The 18,714-nt window shown below is 42.6% G+C and overlaps 1 protein-coding gene across 23 annotated transcripts in view; it reads left to right on the forward strand.

The window, feature by feature from the left end:
- Window positions 1-7,823: 7,823 nt before the first annotated feature.
- LOC142456657 (uncharacterized) overlaps window positions 7,824-18,714 on the forward strand; it is a 91,852-nt gene continuing 80,961 nt past the window's right edge. For 5 of the 23 annotated variants that reach the window (XM_075557813.1, XM_075557824.1, XM_075557803.1 and 2 more), the window contains exons 1-4: window positions 7,843-7,974; window positions 8,294-8,337; window positions 14,118-14,435; window positions 18,073-18,263. In XM_075557813.1, coding sequence (XP_075413928.1) covers window positions 18,249-18,263 — 15 coding nt within the window. In that variant the 5' untranslated portion in view covers window positions 7,843-7,974; window positions 8,294-8,337; window positions 14,118-14,435; window positions 18,073-18,248. Of the gene's footprint in view, window positions 7,975-8,293; window positions 8,338-14,117; window positions 14,436-14,840; window positions 14,942-16,112; window positions 16,673-18,072; window positions 18,264-18,714 lie in introns of all 23 variants that reach the window. The other 18 variants (XM_075557814.1, XM_075557821.1, XM_075557823.1 and 15 more) reach the window with 15 other exon arrangements.

Raw genomic sequence — 18,714 nt, forward strand, 5'->3', positions numbered from 1 at the left:
AACTTCACTTGCTACTTGGATTACCGAAATTTTGTCACCTTCAGTAAGTTTTATAGCATTTTGAAAAAGAGCTGCTTGATTGTGTACAAACTCTAGCCAAATTTTTGAAGATTCTTTTTCAAAATAATCTTCTGAAATTCCAGGACATTTATCCTGTGATAGAAAGTAGGATTTCAAAGGATCATATATTTTCAAAATTCTTTCGACAGCTGGCAAAAGAGCTAACTAGCGTGTTTTACTGTATCCAAGTATTTTCTGATATTCGACTTCTGCAGTTTCACAAAATTCTTTAAGCATTTCAACACTCACAGTGTATATATAGAAATAATCTATTTTAATAACAATATTTTCCACATCTACAGGCAACAAATCAGCAGCTGTTTGAATGGCATTATGTATAATGTGTACTGCACAACCAACACCAATAATGTTTTGACTAACGTTTTAGTTTAATTTATAAAAAATATTATTTGTACCTCTTCTCGCTTTTCCTCCAAAATTTGTGTTCATGTTGTCTGCACAATATGCAATCATTTTATGTTTAAAATTTTTTTCCCAAAATATTAATAATGGAACTGGAAATTATTTCAGAAGTTTTGCTGGGCACAGAAACAAAATCTAAAATTATAACTTTTATTCGTTTCTGAATCAAAAATTCTAATAATGGTTGGAAATAACTTTATATCCTTATGCTTAGATGCCTCAGAATATATGGATATAAAATTAATTTTTTCTAGATTTTTGTTTAATTCTGAAAATGCATATGGGAAAGCACATTACACAAAATTGACTCGGATTTTGTTCTAGCACAGGCAAATTTTTGATTGATTACCTTTTTGACAACTTGTGATGTACAGTCCATAGATCTGAAGGAATGATTGTGATTAATAGCATGAAACGGCATAAGTCCTTCTGCTAATGCTAACTTCTTTTCTTCGTCTCCGTAAGTTGTTTTCAGAAAAAATTCCTGTATTTTAGAGGAAGATGTAGCAGTATTTAAATATCTTTTTATGTTTCTGTGTCTCCAAGTGCTTTGAACTATCATTCTTCCAGCCATGCGAAATAGAAAATTCACCATTATATTTCTCACATTTTACCATGTAATCACTTTTGGTTTTTTTAATAAAAGGAAATTCACTTCTTAGATCATCATTGAATTTGCATCCTCTTTCCTTACTCATTATGTTAAAAATCTAAAAAAATTTTTTAAATTATATTATAAATTATATACATATTGCTTAAAAACACAGCAACTAGGTACATAATTACATGAACATCTTTTATTGTTAGTTTATACATTAAAATAATTTGATTTATAAAGTAACTATATTTTAAGATTTATTTTAATTTTAATCCTATATTTCTTTCTAAATAATAACAATACTAACTTGTATTATTTTTTCTCTCAATTTGCCGTAACATAAGTTATAAGTGTCACTTTCAAGGCCGGCGCTAGACTTTTTAACGCCACTATAAAATATAAATAATACAAATACTGTCTGCTAAATTCAAGAAAATGTATGTATTTATGAAATAAATACTTACCTAAATTATCTGAATAGCTGATTTGTTGACATCACTTGTTTAACTAGGACTAGCACGCAGTACAATGTGTATCGTCTGAGAGACAGCTACAAAACGTTTCCGTCGTTGCCAATGCCAAAAAATGCCATTGTTTATTAAGTCCAAACAATGGTGTTCAATTCTAACAACTGATCAACAATGCGAACTTTGATAAGCAGTTCTTGATAATCAGTTCTCAACAATTATTTGTTATTATTAAAGTTTAACATTATAAAATTAACAAAAATAATATGAAACTCATATCCTGGCGAAACAGCCACGTGGTAGCCGAAAACTGTATATTCCCTTCCCGTTCTCCCGCCGTTCCCTAGCTTGTGCATTCTTTCCAAAAATCAGGACTTTCAAAAAACGCTGCGGGACACGGGGCAAATTGTTAAAAAACCGACTGTCCTGCCAGAAGCGGGACGTCTGGTCACCTTAGAAGTGGGCTCCGTGCTCCCGCCCCTGCTTGGGCCGGGACACAGCCCACTCCTCCTCTCTTCTCGAACCGCTGGAGCCTGTCTGAACGAGCAACCTATGGTCAGTATCTCTCTGTGTATGTTCGTTCTGTCTCATTTGTCTTGTTTGTCGCTGTGGACACCGAGGACCAGCAAACTCATAGGGAACACAGGGTCCGCGGGAGGCTAACTAGCTGAAAGCCCTGAAAAGCAAGAGGAGCTGGAAATAACTGCCTTTCCCCAAAAGGGGTGCGACGATAAGGTCATTTTCTCTCTCGGGTCCATCTTTTCTGTGTGTCAGTCTTCGCTCACGTGGCCTCCAGCCTTTTGCCTCTGTGCTCACCTTCTGGGACTCCTGCTGACAACAGGTCTCCTAGCAGGAGGCCTAGCAGTCACTGCACCTTCTGCCTGGCCTGGAACGCAGAGGGTGTGTCTGAGCCCTTTCTACCTGTTTGTGTTTTGAGTCTGCGACCCTGGTGCTTTCTCTAAAATTTTCTGCTTCCCCTTCCGCTCCCCCTAAACAAAGGCCTGACTAAACTCCATTTTTACCCGCCATAAAGCCAGGCCCCTCTCCCCCCTCCTTGGCTTCCATTGTGCCTCTCTGATCTGAGGTGCCTGTCTGCCAATTAAAGCCACAGGCCTGAGCCAGAGAACCTTCCTGTTCCAGAGATTCCAGGACTCTCCCACTGGGCCCCTGATATGGTTATATATTTTTCGTATTTTAACTAACAGCAGATTAACCCTTTCACTCTCCCTTCACCCTCACAGTTTTGACTTAACCATTTCAAGCCCCTTAAGGCACTATCTTCTGGCAGTCCATGGTACTTTCTGCATTCTTTGCCAATACCCTATTTCAAATGAATTGATTCCTCTTTGGTCTTCCTTACTCAATATCCAACTTGCACATGCATATGAAGGGACTGACAAAAGGTGCACCTCTGTCCTCAAAGTGACCTCTTTCCTCTTCAGTACTTTAAAGAGGTCTTGTACAGCAGCAGATATGCCCACATGTGCCCAAACAAGATGAAATCCTTGACAACTTCAATATTTCCCCTATTTATCCTATTATCGCTTGATTCCATTAATGAGAGTTTCATTTTCTTTACATCGTGTTGGAATCCATACGGAAAGTTTCCCTCCTTTCCAGCATGCAAGGTGTGTCACGTGTAGATTGACAGATGTTAAAAAGCCTTCGTCCTAGACAATGAAAAGTATAAAGCCAAGTTCTTCTTCAGAAACTCCAGCTTCTTGGATGATTTGCTCAGCGTATAGATTGAATAAGTATGATGAAAGGATACAATTCTGACATACGCCTTTCCTGATTCTAAACCACAAAATATTCTCTTCTTTTTAAATGGGAGCTTCTTGGTCCATGTACAAGTTCTACATGAGCACAACTACATGTTCTGAAATTCAAATTCATCTCAATGCTGTGATCCTGTGTTAGGCCAGGTTGTCTAGAGAAACAAATCCAGTGACACTCATATGTATAAGGAAGAGTTTTACATCAAGAAGTATCATTATATCACGAAGGCATCCCACCCCAGTCTAACTCAAGGTCACAAGTCTGATGCAGGGCAGGGTCCTCTGCACACTCACATAGCTGCAGGATGATGACATATAAAGGTGAAGCGGGATGTGGAAGATAACAGGCTAGTGGATGCAAAATCACATGTATCTAAGGTCAGCCGTGGTGTGGAAGGGTGCCAATAGTTCTCAGGCTCAGGCAGCCTACATGGGACCACCCCTGAAGAAAGACAGAGTTCTAACAAGCAGGAATATGGAGTGGCAGATAGAGGGGAATTCCAATATTGTCCAATTATTAGAAGGCCACACCCCCAAGGAGGGATCATGAGGCTGTGATCTGATTGGCAGGTTGGATTCCACCACTACACGTTCACAGTTGACATAAATCTACCTGCCACAGATCCACACAGTTAAACGCTTTTGCATAATCAATGAACACAAGTAAACACCTTTCTGGTAGCTTTCAGGCAAGACTCATCTGATGTCAACAGTGACATCTCATTTCACATTCTCTTCTGAGTCCAGATTGCATTTCTGGAGTCTCCCTGTTGAAGTACTGCTGCAATCACTATTGAATTATATTCTGCAAAAATGTTATGTGCATGAGGTATTAATTCTATTGGTTGATAATTTCTAGTTTTTTATTGTGAGGTAGCTGTGTTTTGAATTTCTTACACAGAGGAATGAGCGATTCCTGTGCTTCATCAGCTGGTTGGAAGATTTCAGCTGGTATTCTGTCAGCTCCTGGAGCCTTGTTTTTTGCTAGTATCTTCAGTACCATTTGGACTTCTTCCTTCAGTACCACCGGTTCTTGATCATGTGCTATTCTTGTTTTGTGTTTTTCTTCCATTCACTTTTGGTATTTCCTGTATCATTTGAATTATGGTTTGGCAAAGAATACTGAAAGAACCATGGACTTCAAGAAGAACTAACAAATCTGTCTCAGAAGACGTACATCGAGAATGCTCCTGAGAAGTGAGCATGGTGAGGTGTTGTCTCATGTGCTTTGGATATGTTATCAGGAGAAAGCAGTTCCTGGAAAAGGCTATCATGCTTGGGAAAGTAGACGGGCAGTGAAAAAGAGGAAGATCCTTGTGAGAGTGAGTGCAACAATGGACTTAAACAGAAAAAGTGTTGAGATGGAGCAGGACTTGGCAGTGTTTCATCCTGTTGTACATAGGTTTTCTGTGAGCTGGACCTAATTGAGGGTAACTATCAACAACACACTATCATTCATCCCACTCTCTTCAGGACTTTTCTGTTTCTATTCCTCCACATTTCCTAAATTCTGTTCTTGGGTGGGTACTGTCCTTTGATCTTACATGGTTGGCTAGTCTATCAACAGGGTGAGTTCAGTTCCAGACTATGGGAAAATAAGACTGAGGGAAATGGGACTAGGACTATAGTCCCCAATTTATAACAGTGGGAATCTGGAAAGCTAGTATTCCACAATAGGAAAGCCACCACTTTGGTACGTTAGAGGTAAAGTCCAAGTACATCATCCTGCTTTAAATATCATTCCCATAGATTCTCCCCTAACAGCTATGCTGCCTTAAAATGAACTCATGGTTGATTCTATCTCTATATAGAAGCAAACATTCTTGTTGTTTCCTCCCACCTCAGCACCCATCCCCCCTCATGTCCTCCCCCCAACGTAGGTATTAGGTTTCCTCACCTATGAGCTCAGAGATTTTACTGTGGTTACCACCCACCTTGCGATGTATGGAACTATTGAATGTGCATATTTTATGGCTACCTACAAATACTCCAAGACAGTAATGATTGTCTCTCTCCTCTTCCTTCTTTCTGCATGGACCTGGCTGTTGAGTTAATGGGCATCCCAGAGTTGAGCACGCCACCATAAAATGTGTCTGACTCCTTTATTTTATTTTCTCTCTCTTCTCTTCTATGACTTTACTATGATCTTTATATATTATAGCCAAACAATTGCACCTACGAACCCTGTGATTGTCACAGACTTGTTTACACTAAGACTGGACTTGAAAGGTGACTAAAGGCCATTGTACTGAGGATCTCTTTGGTGATTTGAGTTTTGGTCCACATTTTCCTCCCACTCGATCTAGGATCTTCTAATGGGATTCCTTTTGGAGCACTTAGTAGTGGTACCTGGGCACATCTGGTTCTGATCACATTAGGTTAACAATTCAATGGAAAGTACCTTGCATAACTGAGGGATCCTTTTGGACTCTACTTGCATGCTATTGTGGGTAGAGCTACAATGATAGATAAGAAGCCCTGTTTGTGTAGTGGCTATGAGTTGGGCTGCTAACTTTAAGACTAGCACTTTGAATCCACCATTCACAAGGAAAGATGGAACTTTTTACTTCAGCAAAGATTTAGTCTTGGAAGTTCTCAGGGGCAGTTCTACCCTGTCCTGTAGCATCACTGCGAGTCCACATTGACTCGATGGCAGAGAGTTGGGGTTTTTGTTTGTTTGTTTTAAAATTCATGATTTATCCATGGAGACAGAAAACTTCACATGAAAGCAGGTATAGTAGTTATATAATTTAATATTCACTTGATAAATAAGTCTAGGGGTAGAGGTTAGCCTGTCAATCAGGTCACAGCTGGATGATGCCTCCTGGCAGGTTTGACTTCTCATGAGCATTCTGGGAACTTCCACTCTTTCTCCTTGGAGGTTAGCCACCCTCTCTGCTTCACCCTCTCACTGTTCGGAGAGCTAGAAGAGCCACGTGGAGACCTGCAGGCAGCACTAAGAAATTCTACCACCTTTGGATACACAAGAATTTTCTGCCATTGACCTGTGATCTTTCTGCATTCAGTATCATTGTATGTGCTGTGTGAGTCTGAAGAGGAATCTATGGACTAGTATTGGACTTGTGTGCTAACATCGGACTTATGGACTTGATCTAGACTGGGCTGGGATGTTTCCTTGATATCCAATTACTCTTTGATGTAAAGCCCTTTCTTACACATCACGAGTATCCCTGGATTTGTTTCTCTAGCTTACCCAGTCGAACAGGACAGGTATTTCAAGAGAAGTTCCCCTTTAGTTGCAAAATCTAGCCTCTGTTTTCCAAGATTTAAGAACTGGGAACATAAATCAGTTTAATTCAGTAAGTATTTGCTGATAAGTACTTATTTCTATTCCTAATAATGTTAGACAACAGAGTTTTCTGTACAGTCTGCAGAACAATCTGACCAAATTGGGAAATGTGACAAAGTGTTACAATTCTCATATGCAATTCTCATTTTCAGCCAGCAACTTTGGAATCTGACTAGAACTTTCATAAAGGAATTCTCTAGTATAACAGCCATAAAAGAAGCATAATCCTTATGGATGAAAATTAATAGGGAAATGCTTCACTTTGATCTGTCCCATAGCACTTGTTCTGAGAGACCCAACAGACAAGAGCTACTTGGAGGAAGTAAACTTAAATTGCAAACCTCTCAATTTGGAAGAGTCTCTAAAAACATCTGCACATTCACTTGAAACCACTGGATTGATAGAACCTCTGGTGAGTGATAAATTAGCAGAGTGCGATAATCGTGATAGGCATCATTGAACTGAACTGTCATGTTTAACTGCCCCAATAGCATTCAAGCAAAACAAAACAAGATAAAAATACAAACTCCAACCCTAAGGGCAGTCAAGTTGAACAACCATCCCCCCGAGTCCCCCTTCCTCCCATCAATATTTAGGGCTCCTGCTTGTTTTATTTTAAAATTTTGTTACACTGACATATAATTTTCCTAGACCATATGATGCCAGGTATTTCTCTTTTCCTAAAGGCAGTCATACACGACGTTGCTTTGGGGCACGGAATGGTCCGTCACCTCAAGGTCATTAGTTTCAGTTCTTGCTTCAGCCCCATTAACACCTTGGCAGGGTTGGGTGGCTGGGTGGTTCGCATTAGTTATGAGGAGGCCCCATCCGGGGAATCTGATCACAGGCTTGCACACGTTCACTGTGCATCATTTTATGTCCCCCGAGCACGCTCTCGGCGCTGGGGGAAAGTATCATTTCTGCCCGCAGGTGCCTCAGCCATCATTACCTGAGCCTTTGCAGCTGCAGCCTCAGCCAGTCTGAGGGCCCATTTTTGCCCGACCGCCTCTCCCTGACTCCTCCCGCCGCACCGCCCCAAGCCCCGCCCCCGGCCCAAACAGCACCGCCCCTCCCCGCTTCGCTAGGCACCTGGGTTTGCGCAGCAGCAGCAGCAGCAGCAGCAGCAATGGGCGGGTCCAGAGCCGCCTCAAAGGCGAAGTGAAAGCGGAGACCCTGACCCTGCCGGCTCCTCCCACCCGGGGTCGCTCTGAGACGGGGCGGAAGTGGCGGTGTCCTAGCCGGAAGGGTGGCTTTTGGGGCGGGTCCTACTTACTGTGTGCTGCGCGTGGAGCCGGAGGAGGGTCCGCAACCTGAGCACCGTGTAGCCCACGCTCCCAGGTGAGGGGCGCTCGTCTCCAGGGACGTGCGTGTGGGCGGCGGCCAGAGTGGGGTACCCTGGCGCACACAGCAGCCCTGCTGGGGTGCAAGCGCCCTTTCTCTCCTCCCCTTCCCCAGGCGGCGCCCCTCTGGTGGTGAGAGAGGAGCGCGGGTGCCCCGGGAGGCTGATCCCTTCCCCCTGATTTTGGATTGGCTGGGGTTCGTGGTGGGAATCCCTGTTGGAGAAAGGGCTAATCCCAGACTTGGGTTCTTGTCTTCGGGGGTTCCCAGGTTCGTTGCCTGGTGGGTTTCCACCTTTCATTGTTTCCTTTCCGCACAGCGGTGCCTTCTCCGGGAGACTCCTTGCACCTCTTCAGCTCAAAGGTGAGCCCCGGGGTCTGTTATTTCTCTCACTACGAAGAAGAGAACGCGTCTCAGGAGGCGCGTGGCTGCGGCTGGTGCGCAAAACGTTAGGGCTTCCTCCGCAGGATTGCTAAGTCTTGTCACCTGTGCGGGGGGGTGGGGAGAACCCAAGGTCCAGGTCTGGAAACGCCCTGGCTCTTCGTGCCAGCTGGTATGTGGTCGCAGGGAGCACACTCAGCCGTGTGGGTGTTGAAGTAGGCTAGAGGAAGAAATCCATAGAAACGCATGTGTATAAGAGTTTTCTATGAAGGGTAATGTAAAGGCGAAACTGAGGAACAGGGAGGAAGACGGATATAACTGACAGGACGAGGGAGAGCAGAAACAGAAATAGCTTTATTACGGGGTGGGAGGTCCAGGACGTGGTTCCGTGACCTAGGCAACAGGTCTGGGACGTCTACTCAGCAGCTGGGGGCGAGGGTTCGTAAAGGGGTGGTGAGGCACGTATGGCACTTAGCTTATGGAGTATGGAAGCCTCTTTCTTCGAACCTGGAACATCTGGTTTCACTGGTTACCTTATTTGACGCCGGCTGCTGCTGACCTTTAGGATGTGCAGGGAAGCATGTGCTTTGTGAATTGAGTGCCCAAAGTTATATTTGCGTGTTGAAATGTAGCCTACAACGTTTATATATTTATTGCCTATTTAAGGCATATCTTGAATATTTCATGGATACGATCATTAATGTATGATTCAAGCACTTTTTATTTCTCTTTGGCAGCCTCGTCCATAAAAAACTTATTCTGATTGCTGTAGTTTTAATATATAGTCAATTTTGAATATCATTGGTGAAAGTGGATATTTTTGTTGTTTTTCTGAGGTGGGGTGATGTTTTTTCTCTTCTCTCTAAGTCTGACATTTTGACCTTTTTTTTTAAAGGAATGTTTATTAGCATATTAACATATTGAACTATATCTCTTGTATGTAAGGTTTGTGGAGGGTTTTTTCCCTTAACATTAAAATCCTTTTACTTTGTTTAATATGTTTTATGTGTTTAGGTAATTGATAATTATATATTTTTTTGTAATGTGAAAAAGAGGTTTTTTTACATTAATTGGTATATTACAGTGCTTATTGTATGTTAAGTCAACTCTAGGACAGATTTCAATTAATCATGGTATATAATTATTATTAAATCATTTTACTGGGTGCTCATACAATTCTTATCACAATCCATACATACCTCTATTGTGTCAAGAATAAATGTACATTTGTTGCCATCATCATTCTCAAAACATTTGCCTTCTACTTGAGCCCTTAATATCTGCTGCTCATTTTCCCCCTCCCTCCCCACTCCCCCCTACCTCATGAACCCTTCATCATTCATAAATTATTATTATTTTGTCATATATTACACTGACGTCTTCCCCACCCCACCCCCGCCTTCTTCTCTGCTGTCCCTCCACCAGGGAGGAGGCTATACGTAGATTCTTGTAATCAATTCCCCCTTTCCAATGCACCCTCCCAGCATCGCCACTCTCACCACTGCTCCTGGAGGAGTCATCTGTCCTAGATTCCCTGTGTTTCCAGTTGCTTTCTGTACCAATGTACATCCTCTGGTCTAGCCAGATTTGTAAGGTAGAAGTGGGATCATGATAGTGGGGGGCAGGAAGTATTTAAGAACTACAGGAAAGTTATATGTTGCACCCTGCCTGGTTCATCTCTTCCCCACAACCCTTCAGTAAGGGGGTGTCTGGTTGGCTACCGATGGGCTTTGAGTCTCCACTCTGCACTCACCCACCGTTTCAATGATATGATTTTTGTTCCTTGACGTTTGATACCTGATCCCTTCGACACCTCGTGGTCAGCCAAGCTGGTGTGCTTCTTCCATGTGGGCTTTGATACTTCTCAGCTAGATGGCCCCTTGTTTATCTTCAATCCTTTAGGACCCCAAATGCTATATCTTTTGATAGCTGGGCACCATTAGCTTCCTTCACCACATTTGCTTATGCACCCGTTTGTCTTCAGTGGTTGTGTCAGGAAGGTGGGCACCCACTGATGTGGTTTTTAGCTCTTTGATGTCTGATAACTGGTCCCTTCGACACCTCGTGGTCAGCCAAGCTGGTGTGCTTCTTCCATGTGGGCTTTGATGCTTCTCAGCTAGATGGCCTCTTGTTTATCTTCAAGCCTTTAAGACCCCAGGTGCTGTATCTTTTGATAGCCAGGCACCATCAGCTTTCTTCACATTTGCTTATGCACTCATTTTTCTTCAGCAATCCTGTCGGGAAGGTTTGCATCCTGGAATGCCAGTTTATTAGAACAACGTGTTCTTGCATTGAGTAAGTGCTTGATTATTTTAATGTGTTGTCTGACTCAGTTCCCAATAATTTTAAGAACTTTTTCATGTAAATCCATTACCAATATTGGTCTAGAGTTTTCTTAAGTATCATCTGACCTTGGTATCAGTTTTTTACTGGTCTCATAGAAAATGTTAGTAAGTGTACCCAATAACTTGAGCTTACACAACAAAACCTAAAGAAATACTGTGTGAATACTCTGGTCTCTAGCTACCAGAATCTTCAGCTTTAATCTATTTTACAGTTAGCCTTGACATTTTGCATGGAATTTAATTTTGCTTCGGTGATTGTAGACCTTTTGAGTATCCTGAATCCCACTTAACTCTCATAGATAACTTGCTCTGTCTGGATCTTCTGGACTTGTAGCTGACCCTTCAGTGTAGAGGGATAAATGATTTACACTCCTCTTGACAGACAAATAGTCACTCACACCTGAGTGACTGTATACTGCCCTCACACTTGAGCCCAAGTTGGGAAATACTCTGTCATAAGACATGTTTGGTGGATCTCAGAGGATTTCCTTCAACTCCCCTCCAGGAGAATGGTGTAAATCAATAAGGGGCAGGAATTCCTCAGTGATTTTGTCATTGCTTTGTTACACACACACACACACACCAAAAAAAAAAAAAACATTCCTTTTTAATAAGAAAGCTTATGTTCCAGCAAATGTTGCGTGAAAGGTTTGGCTCCCGTTACCATGGAAATAGTGTTTTGTAAACATAACTAACACACTGGTATTTTGTGCCTGTCTTGGGTACTGATCAGTGGTTTCTGAGGTTGTTGTTAGGTGGCATTGAGTTGATTCCATATCCTAGGGGCCCAGTACACAACAGAAGGAAACACTGCTTTCTCCTCTGCCAGACTCACAATTTAGGATGAACCCATTGTTGCCATCACTGTGTCAATCCATTTAGTTGGGGATTCCTATTTTTCCCTGTCCTTCTACTTTGCCACATACACTATCCTCCAGGGACTGCTCCCTTCTCACAACATTGTCCAAAGTATGTAATATGAACTCTCAGTATGTTTACCTCTAACTAGCACTTTGAGTTTACTTCTTCGAAGGCAAATTTGTTTGTGCTTTTGGAGACCCAATGTTATTTCCGTATTCTTGGCCAGCATACAATTCAAACAAATCAATTCTTCTTCATTCTTCCTTATGCTGGGTTCAACTCCCAGTACATATGAAACAATTGACAATACCATGTTTTGGGTGAGGTGAACCTAGTCCTCAAAGTAAGAGCCCTGCTCTTCAACACTCTGAACAGACCTAATAAGGCATATTTATCCAATACAATGTATCTGTTGATCTCTTGACTGTTGCTATCACCGTTCTGGTTTTTTGTATTTTTTGCATAAGCTATCAGTATTTCTGGAAGGAATTAAAGCTTAGTCAAGCTTAGATTAAAAGTGTTGCTCAAGGAGGGGCCTGTAAGCCAACCTTACTCTGCAACCAACCAATGTAAGAGCCCTGAGTTGAAGCCTGTCCTTAAGACCCAATGGAATGGTGAGCCTTATATTCAAGGTATGCCTGATGACTGGTATACATGAGAGAGTTTAAAACAAATTGTGTTTTTCTGTAGGAGCCTGACTTACTGATTAGTTTTAGAATAGCACTAATCCACACCCTTTATCCTATCCCTTCACCTCACACATCTCTTCCTTCAGAAACACTGGGGGTTGCAAAAGGTCAGTGTCAGTGATATCCAACTAGTCACTCAGGCTACTGCCTCCCTACTTTATCACAGCGTAGCTTCTTCCCAGCACATTCATTTTGTTATCCTGCCAAACTAGGTTCCTGGTAGAGCATGTTTCACAAGCTCAAGCCTAGGCATTAGCTTTTTCCTTTCTCCCTAGAAGACCACGACTATGGATGGGACATCCTAGAACCCAAGCCAATAAGCCCTCTCCTACAGTTTGTGTTGTTTGCCACCTGTCAGCATTACCTAGAGCTTGGAATCCAGAATCTAGGCCAAGATGACAGAATGGTTGATCAGTCATCTCTTTCCTGGATCCCTCTTGTTCTTTTAAGCTTCTGCCTTTACCTTGGTTTTGGCATCACCCATCTACCTACCCCTTGCCATTCTTTGACTGTAGGATGCAATCTTTCCCAAAGGCTTTAAAATTGGACGTGCATCAACCCACGAACTTAAGAGGGTAGCAAATAAACATTCCCCTGGCTTATTTTCTTGTTTAGGATAACTATGTCTTGGCCAGCGTACCTCTAGGTTGTCCTGTTGGTGTCGCTCTGTCTCTTGTCTACTTCCACAGCAAGTTTCTCTAATTACCACACTATTGTACATAAATGGGCTACCAACCTTAGGCATTTCTTCACACACAATAGATATTGTAAAGAATACACAGGATGGAAGGGAATTGTGGCAGGTTAAACTTGATGAAAACCTCAGCATGGATTGGAGGGCATATGTGAGCATGATTCAGCTTGATCACTTTAGCCAAATATGTCAAAGGTTGGTCTGAGGTCGAGTACAGGTTAGTAAATGTTTTTCATAAAATATTCCTTTCTTCAGATTGCTGAAAAGGAGATATTTAGCTTCAATTGAGCTTGAGAATTTTGAGACTTTAAATACTTCCATTTTATTGTGAAAATAAATAAATAAATAGATGTTGTATATATAGGATGTGGATCCGAAGTTGAAAACGATATTTGAGAAATGAGTAAAATTACGCTGCCAACTACCATGATCCGAATTCTACCTTGCAGGGCTGGATAGGACAGAGGCTGTACACTGGTACATATGAGGGCTGGAGGTACAGGGAATCCAGGGTGGATGATACCTTCAGGACCAAGGGTGTGAGGGACGATGCTGGGAGAGTGGAGGGTGAGTGGGTTGGAAAGGGGGAACTGATTACAAGGATCCACATGTGACCTCTTCCCTGGGAGAGGGACAGCAGAGAAGGGGGGAAGGGAGACTCCGGATAGGGCAAAATATGACAAAATAACGATGTATAAATTACCAAGGGCACATGAGGGAGGGGGGAAAGGGGAGGGAGGGGAAAAAAGAAAGAGGACCTGATGCAAGGGGCTTAAGTGGAGAGCAAATGCCTTGAGAATGATTGGGGCAGGGAATGTATGGATGTGCTTTATACAATTGATGTATGTATATGTATGGATGGTGATAAGAGTTGTATGAGTCCCTAATAAAATGTAAAAAAAGAAAAGAGAAAAAAATGATTAGGGCAAAGACTGTACAGATGTGCTTTATACAATTGATGTATGTATATGTATGAACTGTGATAAGAATTGTATGAGCCCCAATAAATTGTTAAAAAAAAAAAAGATAGAGTGGGCTCTTGTTTAATGGAAACACCCTCAGATTGGAGCATGGTTTTGATCCCAGGGGGTGGGGTGGTCACTGTTTAGTGCAAGAAGTACAGGCCAAGAACCTGACATACCTTTCTCAACACTGACTCCTCTTCTGTTTCAGATAAAAGATTTGCCACAGAGAAATTTGATCAAGTCTAGGGAGCTAGAAATCTGTTACTACTGTCTTACGCATTGAAGTGTCACAAGGAAGGATTTGAACTTCTGACTGGTTTGTGAAGCAAATCCGTTCACCTGACTCCAAGCAGGGTGAGAAGGCCTGGGGTTCCTGAGGGCAGTGCCGGGCGAGGAGCTTGAGGTGAGGCAGGAGGGATCTGTGTCTCCTGGACTCTGACCCCAGGAGAGTGCCAGTGTACAAGGCTGTCCTGATGGTCAGCGTCCAAGGTCTTTACTCGTCTCCCTGAATGATAGAATTCACTGGGTAAGTAACTGTTTATAATTGTATTAGAACTTAAGTTCTGAACACTCCAACTTAACAAAAGTCTGGTGTCGTAGTGGTTACAGATTCCAAGTCACACCTGGGGTGAAAGACGGGGTGTACTCTTGTAGAGAGTTAGTCTTAGAAACCCAAAAACAGCAGTTCATCTTCTCCTAAAGAGTTGCTATAATCGGAATCCACTTGATGGCAGTGAGTTGGGCTTTAGGTTTGGGTTGCTGATGACAGTGACAACTCAGTGTCCATTTGCTGTGTCCCCACTTTGATTAAGCCACCATTAAATTCTCTCTGATCATTAACCAAGCAGGCAGATCATTTCCCCTGGGGAAGAATGTCTTCGAAGTAGACTGCACTCCTTTCCAACCAGCCTCTCTCCACTTGCCTGCCTAGGTGTATCCTTGATTGGAGGTCAACTTCCTGAGGGCAGAACAGGGGCCATTGTCAGGAGTCCTGCCTTGACTGGCTTTGTGTAAAGACTCTGGACCTATTTTGTAAGTCCCTCTCTCTAATAATGTGCATGTCCTAATCATGGTCTCATTCCTGCTGCTGCAGTCCCATCTGTACCTGTGATGTATTCATATACCACAAGTCATGATCTTTGACATGCCTTGTTCTGCGCCCTTTTTATTCAGGGTCCCGACTGATTCTTCAGTTGTTATTTTGACTTTATGCTACTGGCCTCCCTTAAATATAGGGTGTGTGTGTGTGTGTGCGCGTGCGCACGCGCATGTCTTTTGCTATTTCTTAAGTTTAATAAATGATCTTCTTAAATTATATTTGACAAATGGTTCACTTTTCTACCCTAACACACAATTTAGGATCATAAATGACTCAAGGTACAGTTCTTCTTTCAAACAGCACCTTGACAGATATACCTGCATCTAAGGTCAGGCCCTGCAGCCTCTTGGTCTCTGTCCTAAATGGGCAAATGTTACAAAGGTCTTTTAGCTCTGCGGAATAAATGCTCTCTCTGCCCCTTAGCCTCAGACCAAATATACTCAGCTCTGTGTGGGTCGGCAAATCTAGTTCCCAAATAAGTACTCATATCTCCACTACTTCACCTCCTAACCTCCTGCCCAAAGGCACTGAGCTCTCTTGTTCTGTGGCCTCTAAGCCTACTGCTCTCTCTCAGTCTCTTGGTTTTGCTGCCACCATGTCTCTGTTGTTGCTCCTCCCCATCGCTTTCTTTCTTGTGTCACAGCTCTGTCTTATGGATTGAAGAGTTTTAATATAAGAATCTAGGATATGCCTTCCCCACCCCCACCCCTCCTCAAGCTGCCATGTTTCTGACCGGGTCTCACTTAGTCTTCCCCCATAAGGAAATGGCCGGGGAGCTCCAGGAAACGCAGACGAACCCGGGCCAATGAGTCAAGGCATCGGGGTAAACCAGAGCAGCTCTGTGTAGGGTGGGAAGGCCATGGCATCCAGTAGTGACTGGCTGTCCGGGGTGAATGTCGTGCTGGTGATGGCCTATGGGAGCCTGGTGTTTATACTACTATTTATTTTTTGTGAAGAGGCAAATCATGCACTTTGCAATGAAATCTCGGAGGGGACCTCATGACCCTGTGGGACAACACAATGCCCCCAAGGATCTGAAAGAAGTAATTGTTATTCGACTGTCCAGAGTTCAGGCTAGCAAGTAGGAACCCCATCTCCTTGCAGATGATGATGCCAAACTGCCACAGCTGGAAACCCGGGGAAATCAAAATTGCTACATCTGTACAAGACGAAAGCTCTGGACGCCATTCGTGCCTCTGAGATCCCATTTCACAGTGAAGGCCGGCCGGCCGGCATCCCTGTTCCCTAATGGGCAAACATTTCTCCTACCTGCTCTATCTTTGGAATGCTGCTCCTCTCAAGGGTATGTGCAAGACCCTCATTGATCCCCTGCTGCCTGGCTATGAGGCAGCCCACTGTGGGAAAGGGGTCTTTTGTCCAGAGTGAGTCCCTGCGCTATCAGGAGGCCCTGACTGAGATGACCATTGCGGTGAAAGCACGAAGTGGGAGCTCTCAGCGACACCACCAGTCAGCAGCCAGAGACCTTACCCAATCTCCTGAAGTTTCCCCACCTACCTTCCAGTCAGAAGAGTAAACCTGCCAAGCATTTCCTCCAATTGAAGAGCTTTAAGGACAGCTATAATACCCTGGGGAGTGCTCTGATGGACCTGACAGACTCGCTGGAGATGAGCCAGGACTAGAGCGTGCTGCCAGGCAATCCTCAGGTTAGCTGGCTGGTGGGCCTGCACTCTGCTGCCTGACGTTCCCGATGTGTGCAAGATCATGCCTGGACGCCCTTGGGGGACATTTCTAAACAACAATTAAAACTATATTCCCCACCCCCTACTCCCCACCTCCCCCTCAATAAAAATAAGAATCTTGGATCCAGGCTCTTCTTTTTTGATGGTAGTGAGATCCCAATTTCTTTTTCTGAAATGGATCAATGAAACCTAACACGATGTCTAATGTGACTAATTCTCTCGTTAGGTTTTCAGACATCTTATTTGCATAGCCACAAGGGTACCAATGTATTGTTGGGCAAGCTGCCCAATCCTCTTAAACCAAAAAAGCCAAACTCAGTGCTATCAAGGTAACACTGGTTCATAGAGAGCTTATATGACAGGGTAGAACTGCCCTTGTGGGTTTCAAAGACTGTATCTCTTTAGCAGAGTAGAGAGCCGTGCCACTCTTGAGAAAAGAAAATAACATCTTTCAAGGAGAAATGCATGGTTTCCAACTGTTGACCTTGCAGTTAGCAGCCCAACAGTAGCCACTATTGCCACCAGGGCTCCTTTGCTTCATTCACATTGGTGGGCGACAAACCCACGTAAATATTAAGGGGCCATCTCTAGAAAGACTGTATACTTGTATAGGCCAACTAGCAAACTGCATTAGGTAATACAAATAATGCTACCTTAAAAGCACTATAAGGGGATGTATACTACTTCATTTCAATATAAATATATATATATATATATATATGTTTCAATCGGATATGATACATAAGTATTTATTTTGGAGCCCTGGTTTTGACATGTATTAAGAGTTGGACTGCTAACCTCATGGTCAGAGGTACAAACCCATTAGCTGCCTGTCATGGCTTTAGAGTCTCAGAAACTCTGTGCAGCAGTTTTATTGTGTCTTAACGGGTGCTTACACTTCTAACTCTACTTGATGGTTAGTTTTAAAGTGTTTCTAAAGTGATTTTAAAATTTAAAGTTCCTCCTGAAAATAATTTTCAGTGTATAATAGTTTTTTATATAGCCCATGTAAAATGTTGCCAGATGGTTTAATTAATGTAATCATCTTTAAAGTTCATTGATTTGTCATTCTCTTTGAGATTCACGCAGTAAGTAATTGATAGTTCTGTATGCTGTGAGGTAGGGATCCAGCTTTTTTGAGATGTATATTTGATTGTCCACTCTAGTTATTACAAACTCATCTTTTACTCGCATGTCTGAAAATTCAGTTTTATTTATTTATTGCTCATGGTATAAGCATGTTTTCCGTCACTCAGTAAGGGCACTGTTAACAGGATTGAGGACTTTGTGTAAGAAGAGGGACAGAACAGTAACACATCGGGACCTACAGGTTATGTATTACTCACGTTGCATTCTCTCATCAGCCTGCAAATTGTGCGTCAACAGCAGCGAAGAAGAAAGAGGAAGTGCCTGGTTTGGGTATTATTATTTCTGGATGTCCCCATGAGAGATTGAAATTTGTGAACATCATTAGAGCTGATCCAGATAAGACAAACATAGAGCATCCCAGTTGCCGGCAGTGTCCTAAAGACCAAAGAAAATGACCAAGACTCAGGTGATTTTGATGTATTTTATCCTTTTCTATATTTCCTACTGGAAATGTAGAAGCCTGTATAATACTGATTCAGTTCATTGGAAAAGCGGAAATTTGAAATAGAAGTTATAGATAAACTCTGATTCTGACTTCAAGATTGGGCTGGAGAGGATTAGGAGTATGTATATTGTTTATAGGATTAAAACTAAACTATTGACACTGAACATAATACGTCACTGAGGAGTCTTTGGATGACATTATCTTTCAACTAATAATTCATTATTCTATGGCCAACTCATAAAAATCATTCAAATGATATGCTATGCCAAATTTGTTTGTTGAAGTCATTTTATTTGTGGAATCGTACAACTCTTTCCACGATCCATACATACATCTATTGTGTCAAGCACATTTGTGCGTCTGTTGCCATCATCATTCTCGAAACATTTTCTTTCTACTTGAGCCCTTGATT

This window comes from Tenrec ecaudatus, chromosome 9 (assembly GCF_050624435.1).
Source record: "Tenrec ecaudatus isolate mTenEca1 chromosome 9, mTenEca1.hap1, whole genome shotgun sequence".
Lineage (NCBI taxonomy): Eukaryota > Metazoa > Chordata > Mammalia > Afrosoricida > Tenrecidae > Tenrec > Tenrec ecaudatus.